General features: G+C 34.3%; 1 protein-coding gene across 3 annotated transcripts in view; it reads right to left on the bottom strand.

Annotated features, from left to right (window-relative positions):
• immp2l (inner mitochondrial membrane peptidase subunit 2) overlaps positions 1-12628 on the bottom strand; it is a 191557-nt gene that overhangs the window by 172654 nt on the left and 6275 nt on the right. For all 3 annotated transcript variants that reach the window (XR_012399851.1, NM_001003755.2, XM_073942004.1), the window contains exon 2: positions 6406-6540. Coding sequence is in view for 2 of the 3 variants with exons in the window: in NM_001003755.2 (NP_001003755.1) it covers positions 6406-6537 (132 nt within the window). In the remaining variant the exon portion in view is untranslated. The remainder of the gene's footprint in view (positions 1-6405; positions 6541-12628) is intronic.

Genomic DNA, 12628 nt, shown 5'->3' on the forward strand with positions numbered 1-12628 from the left:
ACTGAGGCCACAAATCGCACAGGCTCACCAAAATTGAACAATAGAAGATCGCCTCAAAAGCCTCAAAACCTCGTCCGATGAGTCTTGATTTTTTGCTGCGACATTCAGATGGTAGGGTCAGAATTTAGCGTCAACAACATCAAAGCATGAATCCATCCTATCTTGTATCAAAGGTTTAGGCTGCTGGTGGTGGTATAATGGTGTGGGGGATATTTTCTTGGCCCACTAGTAGTCCATTAGTAATAATTGAGCATTGTATTAATGCCACAGCCTACCTGAGTATTGTTGCTGACCATGTCCATCCCTTTATGACCACAGTGTACCCATGTTCTGATGGCTACTCCCAGCAGGATAACGCTATCATAAAGTGCACTAAAATGTCATAAAGCGTGAATCATCTCAGACTGGTTTCTTGAACATGACAATGAGTTCACTGGACTCAAATGGCCGCAAGTCACCAGATCTCAATCCAATAGAGCACCTTTGGGATGTTATATATATATATATATATATATATATATATATATATATATATATATATATATATATATATATATATTTCCAGTACCTTGAATCTATGCCATGAAGGATTAAGGCAGTTCTGAAGGCAAAAATTGGTCCAACCCGGCACTAGAAAAGTGTATCTTATAAAGTGGCCGGTCAGTGTATGTCTATCAGAAGCATTCAATAACGTACACACAGCATTCAGAAAGGACCATCTTGTATGTTTTTTTTTACAAATAAACATTTTAAGTAGCTTAAGATCACCATATACAACCTGATTTACAGTTTTAACACATTTACAGTTCTGCCATTTCAACAATACAGTAGCATCACCAATATTTTGAAGCTCCAGTATCACAGACTGTGTCAGAAAACAATGTAATCCTACAATGTTTGTAGCTCTAGTTTAGCAAAGCTGTGACACATTAAAAACTTTTAAGTTTGATCGACTCTTCTTCTTTTAGCTCTGTGATTTATCGCTTTAATCCTCTGCACAAACTTCCTAAACTACTGAGCCCAATGCTAAGAATAAACTCAGCGGAAGCAACATTGCTTTTAGCAAGTTCAGGAAAAGAATTGCTCTGTTCTCTCAGCCTTTTGATTGACGACATCCTGAGGATAAAAATAACATCTACATGTTAAATTCATTTTTTCCCCCCCAACAGACTATTTGTTTTCTCTTAACTCTTTTGTGGAGGTGTATCAAACAGTTTTAGCATGACAAACTTTCCCAAGCATGCGAGTCGACACACAGGCCTCCAATGAATCATTAAGAGAGATCTCGATGAGCCATTTCACGCTTGCTGGGATAATTGACAGAAATATCTCTTATCTGTCCTTCTAAAATAAATACCCCGACGGAACGTTCGCGCCTGGAGAATTTATCTGTCACAGCTGGGCGCTCTATCTTTTTAATTCACGCACATCTTCTCATTGGGTATTGGTGTCAGCTTTCAGTATTGTTCGTAAGAGTGACTTATTTGGATTCAAAGGCCGTGGATGGACTAAGAAAAGCCATTAGCAGAAACATAGCAGTATCAAGCGAGATAGAAAACTGGACTCTGGAAGGAAAAACAACAGCAGCGTTTTGGTTAGTTAGCGTTCATTAGGTAGATAATGAGCCATTACTTGTGTTTGGTGAGGTAATGAGCATTGCTGCATTCAGATGATTTTCTCACATTATTAAAAGTGTCTTTCATTGCCGTCTTAGTGCTAATAGTGTGATGTTTAGAAATTTTCATTTGATTAAGCACTAATGCAAAGTCCTAAAATTAGAGAAAGGCTATTAATGTTTCAATAGAGGAGTTTGTTGAGGGACAGATCGTAATATTTGCGGTTATTTTGACAGTAATCTAAATTTGAAGCAACACTGTGAATATAATGATTTTAATGTGACCTTTAATGGGTGGAAAGTTTCCTAAACTGTCATTTTTTTTGAAAGTAAACAAAATATATTTATTGAAACAAATTGTCTAAGGCTTGGTAAATTTGATTAAATTTCCATAATTGTATTCAAAGTGTCCATCTATCAATTTCTTAATTTTTCTCTGCATCATCACTGAATTCACTCATTGTGGACAAATTTTTTTGGATCAATGCAGTAGTTATTGCAAACAAAATACATTTTGCCAAGGAATATTTTTACTAAACATTTTACAAAATATAGTCCAGGATATCAAGGACAAGAATGTCCCAATTAAAGGCCATTAAAGGGGACCTATTATTATATAAAAACAAAAGGGTTTAAACACAGTTAGTGTGGCAACAGTGTGTGGATATAGCCAACCTCTAAAGCCTGAATGTAACGACGTTGATGTGTTTGCGGAGGTTCGCTTTGGGTGCACGTGACATGATTTCGGCTGACGGTGTTCACGATTTTTTATTTTTTTTTATTTGAGCGAACAGTGCATATGGGCCGCGTATGATTTGAGTTGAATATGAAACACTTTGAAGAGATTTAGTTTGAAACAGTACGACTGTACAGAAATCTTTATGATCTGTCCAAGCATTATTATAGGGATAACCAGATGACCAATAATTCTTGGCTAGAAATTGCAACGGTAGGAAAGGAGGAAATTTTTTGTTTAAGAGTTTGGAAAAACCTGAGGGATAAATTTGTTATTGTCAAAAGAGGCCATGGCCAGCTACACAATTACAGATTATGGTTTTCCACCATTCATCGGTTTTCCATTGATGTATATATAAAAAATTTTGAACTAAAAAAAATATTACAAAAAAATATAATTAAAGAACAAATTATATCTTAGATAACTGGATATTTGAACCTATCAGTTTACGATATACTGGTGCCTGTTTTTCTTGGCTTTATTGGTGATAATGGTCAGGAATGTTGGACCATTATTGCCTTTTTAGCATATAACCACATGACAGAAACTAACCAGACAGTAATGTCAATTGTAGAGCGAGTATAATATCTCTATTTTTTAGTAAATTTACTTTTTTTGCTTTTATTCTTGCCATAATAAAAAAATAGGCAAAACTGTCAGAGAACAATAGCAAGTTATGCATCAAAGTTTGATTTAAAAAAAATCTAGAATGTTTATAAAAATGCTTTTAATCATTAAAATAATTTATTCAAATTGTAAAAATAATTACTTTAAAAAATCTTGAATGATTTTAATGATATGATGTATTACCAGAAACTTTCTACTTCTTTGTTTATCCGTCTGATGGTCAGTTTTTTTGACCGGCCCCTGTCATATTAAAGAATATCTCAACGGTGAGTGCGGCAAGTATAAAAGCCTTGTCCATTTCATGAGGAGCGTGCACAGTCATTGGGGGTCCACGACTTGGCGCCAGGTGAAAGTATAAATCAGGCTTAATGGTAAAAGTTCATTAATTTTATTTTTTATAATCACAGTTCATGAAAACTGAATAGTTTCTGCAGAAAAGTTGGCAGAGACACTCTGATTGACATTCGCCTTTTGTACATGTCATCTAAGGGGGAAAGCCCCACCCATTAGTGATGATCTCTCCCTCATTAGCATAAACAACAGCCCTGGGTGAGATGCAGTCGTTCGCCATTAGAGTTTTTACCTGCTGGAAGATAATGTCAGTGACTAAAAGCAGTGCTTTCCACAGGTTTGAAATATACTTGCAGTGGTAGCTGGACTGAAACACACCTTTTAAAAAAGTGATTTTTACCAATACTTTTATTTATTATACATGGCTTCTTTTCAAGTGTCTTTTGACTGTTTGAAATCCACTATTAGTAAAAATCCACTATGTGTTTTACTTTTATTCTATTCAGGAGCCATGTGCACACACTGACAGGTATTATCTGTAAAGTATTGCCAAAGCATGTTAGATGTGTATAAAATATGAAATAAATTAAAATAAATGACATAAAGAAATAAAAACATCTTTGGAATACAGATCTTTAAAAAGTATACTAATTACAAGAATAAAAAGTGTAGCTTATTTAAAAAAGGCAAATTATTTAATTAACCATTTCTAACGGTGTACAGCCAGATTAGATGTAATTTTTTTCTCTGAGTAAGTAGAAAAGTTGTTTAGATCAAAGAATGAATTATATAACGTTCCTCTTGGTCTTGCGGCTGGGCACACAATGTCAGCTACGAAGACAAGCAAGAGTGAATCAGGCTTAAATTAAAAATGACAATGGCTTAGAAAGCGAAACCAAAGGCAAAATCCCGGATAAGTTAGGAGATTTAGAAGCCTCGAACGGACGCAATTTTAAGTCCCAAAAAGGCCCATCTCTGTGGGTCTCTGCAGAGCATGTAATGTTGACAGTTCTTGCGCACACACAACGATAAGTAGGAAACGAGTAGGGGGAGAGGAGATTTTCCAATAGTTAATTGATTGTGGATGTTTGGCTGTTGCGTGGATACAAAAAAGTCTATGTGTAGGAAGCATTGATGAGGATTATAAATGTAGAGTTTTAGGATGCACAAATAAACCCTGTAGTCTCCATTAGCTGCCTTCTTTTCACATTTTCAGTTTTTTACACAGATAACGTCAGTCCTGTTTTGAAGCTGCTGCTATGCTGATGCATAGGTGTTTGTAGCTTGGGCCTCTTTTAAAAACAGCACAATCTCGTTTGAATTTAAAGCGACAGTCATCAAAATGACCCAACTAGGATCAAAGCCTAAAAGGGGCAGATTCAAAGAGTTATAAAACATTATTTGTGCAGTAGCTTGAGCTGAAACTTCTCATACACACTACATTGACATCAGAAACTTATTTTACAAAGGGGCATAAAACGTGGCAAGATAGGTCTCCATTAATACTGCATCTACTGTCTTCCATTTTGTTGGCAAGGCTTCACAATGTGACATAATATACACAGACAAATATCTGTCATTTAAAAATTTAACATAATTTAATAAAAATGTTACCGGTGAGTTGTTACAATTTTTTATTTTATTCCAAATATTTACTGTCACACTGATACAATTGAAGTAAAACATATTAATAATTAGTAATAATTTCTATATTACTGTAAAAAAAAGTATCAAAATGTAAATGTAAAAATAAAATGTCTCAATTTGGATGTTTGCATCAAATTTACAATAGTTATTTAATTTTTAAATACCTTTAGTAAAAATAAAATGTCAACATTTGAGTAACTATTACAGCACTAAATAAATGAAAACATTTATTTTTCAAATATGTCCATTCAGAGTTGTTTATATAATTTGTCGGTCATCCAAAGATTTTTTTTCCTGTTTGTTTCGATGTTGACACAAAACAATAGCATATATGAGTTGCCGGATATGGTAAAAGGTGAATGTGCCATCCCTTCAAACACTAGCAGAGCGCAGGAGATTATGACTGAAGACGAGTGAACATTACTGAGTGAACATTTTGATGATTCATACAATAACCTACCCTGCAACAGGGCATTTGCTGGCCGTTTGTTAAGGAAAGAATCAGCAAATACTGATACTGCATGGGACTTCATCAGAGCTTGACAAGAACTTTTGTCAGTACAGTTCATGGACCGGTTTCTCCTTCCTTCAGATCACAAACTGTAAGTGTGATTAAAATAGTTGCCTCCTTGTTTTCTACTTGCTTGCAAAATATGTATTTAATTATGTTTTGTTACTTGTAATCACTCCCTGCGGCTTGTTTTTTATCTGGTTAACTTTATTTTATAATTTTAAAATAGTTAAACTTTTGCCACTGTGTGAATTAATACTGAATGTGTGTCATGGTTGAGAATAGAGTAATATGTTGGTGTTAAACTGCATTGCTTTAATGCACTCCTGCATTGGACTCACATATATACACTGCACTCTGATTACTTCAACAGTGTTGATAAGCCATGGTGGGAGTTTCTTTTCATGAAGAACGCAGTACATCAATCGCAGAAGTATGGGTCATCAGACCAATCATCACAAATTAGCTTCTTGCAAAGGAGTTTGAGATTGAAGAATTCGCTGAACAAATCATATGGGAGTCTTTGAGATAATTAGTTAAAAATAAATGATTATTATAAGACAACGGAAGTGTTTTTGTTTTGTTTTTTTTTACCTTGCAGCATATCAGCCTTTTGTTAAAGACCTCCAAAACCAAAATATGACCCTTTTATAATGCATAATAGGGGCTCTTTAAACAGCATCCTTATTCTGAACATATTTTTATATAATATTTATATAACATAAAACTTAAAACATACCATTGGCACTATTATTATTGCACTGAAGAAGTGAAAAGCTGATAAAATATTGTAAAGGCATAATTTAAACCTGCTATGCCCATTCAAGTGCCAAAAACCACCACGTAACAGCCATCTTAAATAACCTTGTATGTTGTTTTATAAGGGAAAAAATGCACATCTTTGCTACATTTCTGCAAAACAAGACTAATCCAGACAATGTTACCAAGAGCTGACAAAGCTGATAAAGGACATCTCACCTGCATAGAGGCTCCTTCCACACGTGCCACGTATGCAAGACGATCTAAGACAGTCACTGTCACAGGGACGGCAACAAAGAAACCACTAACAAATGCTTTGAAGTACCGTCGCCCAAAGCCCGTCTGCGCCATTGCCTGAAGAGAGAGAAGACAAAATAACCTTGACTTATTCAAGCTATAAAGAGTTTAGCTAGGCAATTTAAAGCACTTTTCCTGAAGTCAGGTAACATGAAAGTTCAACAAAATATGGATGTTTTTTGTTGTTTAGTTACTGTAAACAAGCATCTCCACATGAAAGAGGCATGGTTCAAGGACATGTTGGATACGCACAGACCAAAAACCAAAAGCAGACCATGCTTATGTCCCTCATGAGAACATAATATATTTTTCTATATTATTGAGTCTATTCATGTTTTTCAAACTCTGAAGTTTAAAAGTCACAAAAAGATATTCAAATATGAAGAAGTTTAACAAGAGCTCTCTCTCTCTCTCTCTCTCTGACTGGATCAAACTGTGAATTGGTAATTGGAGACTAATTGTGATCAGATCACATGAATAAGCCTTCTTCCCGCACACAGACTATACATTTGATGACAATTTTATTTTTTATTTATTTATTTATTTTTTACCAATATTGCGACACTTTTTTCGTATCCGCCGAAGATAGCCAAACATCCACGTTCGATTAACCATTGAAAAATCTTCTCTCGCTATACACATTTCATACTACTTATTGTGTGTGCACGAGAAGTGTCAACAACACTTAGACAGTTTCACATGCTCCTCAGAGACCCACAGAGATGCGCCTTTTTGAGGCTTGAAAATGCGTCCAGCGACTCTGACCAGTGTAATCTCCTAAAATGTCTAGGCGCTGACTTTTGCTTTCGCTTTCTAAAGTTGTTGTGTTTTTGCATTACTCTTTTATAAGACTACTTCCCACTTGGCTTCAAAGCTGAGAGCATGCACAACTGAAAGAAAAAGTAAATAACAAATTCTTTAATATAAACAATCAAAAAAAAAACTTTATGAAATACTCACAGAGGACGAAAAGACATTTAAACTGGCTGCAAAATATATGTACATTTTTGTTGTAATTATTAAATAGAAAGAAAAGTGATGTTAAATGATATTTTTACCATTTAAAAAATTTGCATACTGATTACTAGGAAAACTCCTGAACACATTTAAATGCATATATTGGGGTCCGGATGGCCAGTCCTCCACTGAACCTTGGTCCCACATTTATTTCAAAGAAGCGTTACCCTGTACTAAAATGGCAGCTCTATTGACACATTCCTTCCAATAGACAACAACAGCTTAGGCAACATCTAATGTAAATATCTATGGTCTTGACAACACAAACACTGCTGTTAACAGAAACCTGAAAAAAAACGTGACTGACGTAACGCGCCTTTTCTGCTCAGAGTTTAATTTTTCCAATTGCAAGATCACATCGCAGCAAAAACTCGAGGCGCAGCATGCGGTAAAAACGCGAGGCATGCAGGGCGCATAAGCAGTGCGCAAAGGCACGCGGCTGTTAGTAAATCATATTCAGTGTGATCGGCTCTCTAACTCTTGTCTTGTCATTTTTTGAGTTAAAAATGAACCTATTTTCAAAATAAAGTTGAGTGTATTTTTAAGTCTATAAATGAAGTTAATAGTTCATAATTGTCCATCTTTTTCATCCTCAAACACCAACATTACACAGTAAAGAAAACTTAAAGTGTAAAACCTATAATAAAACCAATTTAAATGAACTACAAGAGCATAAGTACTACATGTTTAACCTTACACTCCTAACTGTGAGTCGTCTTGTTTTGATTCAAACTCTAAGGGGCTAGTGAGGTCAAAAAGAAGAAAACACATTTATAAAGCAAGCAATTAAATAATAAATGTAGTAATTGCAGTTATCTGTGAACATCTGTGGGCCGCTTTTGCGAATGACAAAACCCTGTACACCCAACGCATTAGGGCAGAAAACCTACTGAGGCATTGAAATTGAATCTGACAAGAGTGCATTTGCTCTAATACCATTAATTGTCGGTGTGATGCTTGATTTGGAGATACACGGCACGCAATTAGGCTTCTAATTTATTGTACAATTCGCCACAGTACCAGAAAGATGAAGAGAGGCTTGCAGTATTTCGCCCCCAAACAAAGCCCTCAAGGTCTCTCACAGCAACTTTGCAGACTTACTGGTAAGCACTTGAAGAAACACTTGAAGCCATTTACTCACAGGAGGGCATTCAAGAGGCTCAGAAATCAGAGGCTACAACAACTGAGAAGAGGATCTGGGAGAATTGAGGCTCAGAGGAAAATGCTGAGCGAATCACAATCAAGGGAAAGATTTGTCAGGGTGGCACTGCTGTGGTTGCCAAAAAAATACAACCAAAGAAATAAATAAACGGACACTTTTTCAGAGTCTCCGCTGTGCATGTTGGCTACGCACATTTCAATCTAATATAAATACAGTTAACATTTGATGCTATAGCATTCGCATGAGGTTTTGTGAAAATGTGAAAGAGTACAAAAAATATTTGAGGATGAAGTTGAAAAGAATCATAGAATCATGAGATATAAAGTCAGAAATATATATTTTTTTAAAAATCACAGCTGTTTTGAATTAAATAACAATTTTTAAATGAAAGATGGGGTGGCATGTTGGCACGTCCCGGTGATGGGTTGCAGCTGGAAGGGCATCCGCTGCGTAAAACTTATGCTGGATACAGGCACGTGCACACATAGGGCTCAACCTGTGCAGTGCACATGCCCTTTTCAGTCTTGGATAGAAAGTGCCCTTCCAAAATGATCGAAAGTGCTCCCGCGATACACCCCCCTCCCCCGTACCTTCAGTAGGCGCGCGACAACACTGCTCTTGAGTACCCCCCACCCCCCACGCGCGCACCGCTGACCAGAACGTGCGCGACAACACCGCTCTTCAGTACGCGCGCGACAACACCAACACTAATTACTAATCAGATAGTATATTGATCATATAAAAGAATAAAGCAAAACTGAATGTTCTGTATTATTGTCAAACATTCTAATATACAAATACAGTTCAAGTCAGAATTATTAACACCCCCCCCATATTTAAACAAAAATATGTTTATTTTTCTAAACATAACTAACTCTACTTAATAAAAGATTTCTAACTGTCTTCTTTCTTTTTTCATGATGACAGTACATAATATTTTACAAGCTATTTTTCAAGATATCAGTACTCAGCATAATGTGCAATTTAAAGACTTAACTAGGTTAAAAAATTCAGTAAGTTAAGGTCATTAGGCAAGTCACTGTATAACGGTGGTTTGTTCTGTAGACAATCTAAAAAATATATTGCTTAAGGGGGCTAATAATATTGAATTAAAAATGGTTTAAATTAAATTAAAAAGTGCTTTAATTCTAGCTGAAATGAAACTAAAAAAGACTTTCTCCAGAAGAAAATTATATTATAGAAAATACTGTGAAAGGTTTGTTACTCTGTTAAACATCATTTGGGAAATATTTAAAAAAAAATTTTTAAAAATTCACAGGAAAGCTATTTTGGACCTTAACCTACTTCATTATGAATTAAGTTATTTCAAATAACAAATGGATATTTTTCTCCTCATTAACAGTTCTAAAACTAAAAATAAACAACAGCATACAATAATCAACAACTATAAAAAAAGAAACTGTTTTAGAAGTCGTCACATTGGAATTATAAGGTTCTATCTGCGTTCCAAATTACTTTGCTTTAAAGTTTTTGCATTCCATAGCAAACAGTATGTCTGTAACATTTTTTTCAATAAAAAGTCTTAAAATGTAAAAAACTTATCAAAAAACATCCCATAATGTTAATAAGTTGTCATTTAATAATATGTCAATAACTCAATTTTGACAAACATGTCAGATAGAACCTTATAATTGTAAGATGACGAAGTGTAGACTTTTCTAAAAAAGAACATTTGATTAAACATCAAAGTATTCTGTACATTAAAGTCAGTATTGGTTAGTTCAATGGTACTACTCAGAGCAATTGTATTGATTAAATATACACATGTACATAACGTCCATTTGTTTTCCCAATTTCTGTTTTACAGAAAGAAGATTTTTTCAACACACTTCAAAAAATAATAGTTTTAAATAACTCGATTCTATTAACTGATTTATTTTATCTTTGCCATCATGACTGTACATAATATTTTACTAGATATTTTTCAAGACACTTCTACACAGCTTAAAGTGACATTTATAGGCGTAACTAGGTTAATTAAGTTAACTAGGCAGGTCAGGGTACTTAGTCAAGTTATTGTTTAACGACGTTGTTTTCTGTAGACTATTGAAAAAAATATAGCTTAAAAGGATTAATAATTTTGACCTTAAAATGGTTCTTAAAAAATTTAAAACAGCTTTTATTCAAGCCGAAATAAAACAAATAAGACTTTTTCCGAAAGAAAAAATATTTTTAGAAATACTGTGAAAATTTCCTTGCTCTGTCAAACATCATTTGGGAATATTTAAAAGAAGAAAAAATTCAAAGGGGGGCTAATAATTAATCATTCATCATTTAATAATTCAGACTTCAACTGTATATTTCTTGAACCCCATGAAGAACAATTAGTCTCGCAACAAGTGTCAAAACTCACAAAATTTTGATATCTAGATTTTCTTGAACAATTCACAAGTACAGAATTAATACTAATTCAGATTCATCTTGTAGATAGAAACGTCTTCTATTTTTAAGCATTCCCTCGCTTATATTCACACAAAGATGCATCTCGTACAAGAGTGCCACTAATGAACTATTATGACAACGAGTGGCTAAATTATCCATGGTTGTTCTGGGCAGACCTGCCAAGTGCCAGCTGTCAGGTTTCTCTAACAATAATCCCTCACCCGCACATACAGTGAGAGATTGCCAATCACCCTGGAGCCACAAAACACTCCACAGCTTCTTTTTTTTCATATAAAGGTTTCTATTTTTGCTTGTCCCTCCACTGAGCCACATATATTTTTTCCTGCACGAGGAAAGCAATAGAATGGTGCAATGTAGTTCTACAATATATAATATTTAATATAACACAGTTGGCACATGCCACGGGATCTCAAAGGTGCGTAAAGTAGAGCATCTAATAGTTTATTCTTTAAAAAGGGTCAGAATCCGGGATGATCAAAAGAGCTCATTTTTCATCAAAGCCTCCTTTCAGATGTGAGTCGAGAATATTTTGCACCATTTTCAATGCGCTGTGGATGGAAATAAAACCGTGAGCAGTAAAAACCAAGGTTGGCACAGCAGGTGTGCAACATAGATTTTTTTTCCCTTTGCCAAGCCGAATTAAAGAAGTGTTTCTTATGGAGGACTATTTTAGCTGCAGAAAAAAAAAAAAAAATGTTAAGTTATTTGTGAGATTTTTCTTACAAAAAAGCTAAACAAACAAAAGCAGTGAGAGCTTAAAAACTTAAAACTTAAGAACAAGATTTGTTTTCTCTGAATTGCGACAAGTTTTTGTGTTCTCAAGTTTACAGACTTTCTTGCAATTCTGTTTATCGCACGATTCAGAAGAACAAAATGTCACAAACTCAGAATGCTTCTTTTTGCTAGTGTGATTTAATAGCCTCTCACTGATTCATAATTATAAAAAAATTATGTATAATAATTTGTATATATAATATAAAAAAATATATAAAAAAACAAGATATAAACTCAAAAATGTCAGAAGTTCCAATCATAGGCTCAGAATTTTGAAAATGTCGAAAATATGAGTAATAAACTCTTATTTATGAGCTAAAAAAGGCAAGCGTAAGTTATAAGTTTGAAAGTATGATTTCGCATCTAAACTGACTTGTTTGCTCTCAAAATTGCAGCTTGATTCAATTCTGACTATATTTTATACAATTCTGAGGTTTTTTAACCTTAAAACTGTAAGATGTAAACAAACAATTGTTATTTCATAAGATTATCATTTGAGAAACCTGCAATTGTGAGAAAATTTATACTACTGATATATACTCAGAATTTGCTTATTGGATTATTTCTTGAAAATCTGCCATTATTTTTTTGCAGTTAGGAGTTTATATGCTTTCTTGTCCACGAAACTCAAAATCCCAAAGATAAACAAAGACTAAGGTTTTTGTTTTTTTTTTGTACTTTTTAATTCTGCTTTTTTAATTACTAAAAAATAGTTTCTTGTGACTGGGAGTCTAAACTCTCTCACAAGCTTTTCTTTGGAATTAAAAA

Source organism: Danio rerio, chromosome 25 (assembly GCF_049306965.1).
Source record: "Danio rerio strain Tuebingen ecotype United States chromosome 25, GRCz12tu, whole genome shotgun sequence".
NCBI classification, from domain to species: domain Eukaryota; kingdom Metazoa; phylum Chordata; class Actinopteri; order Cypriniformes; family Danionidae; genus Danio; species Danio rerio.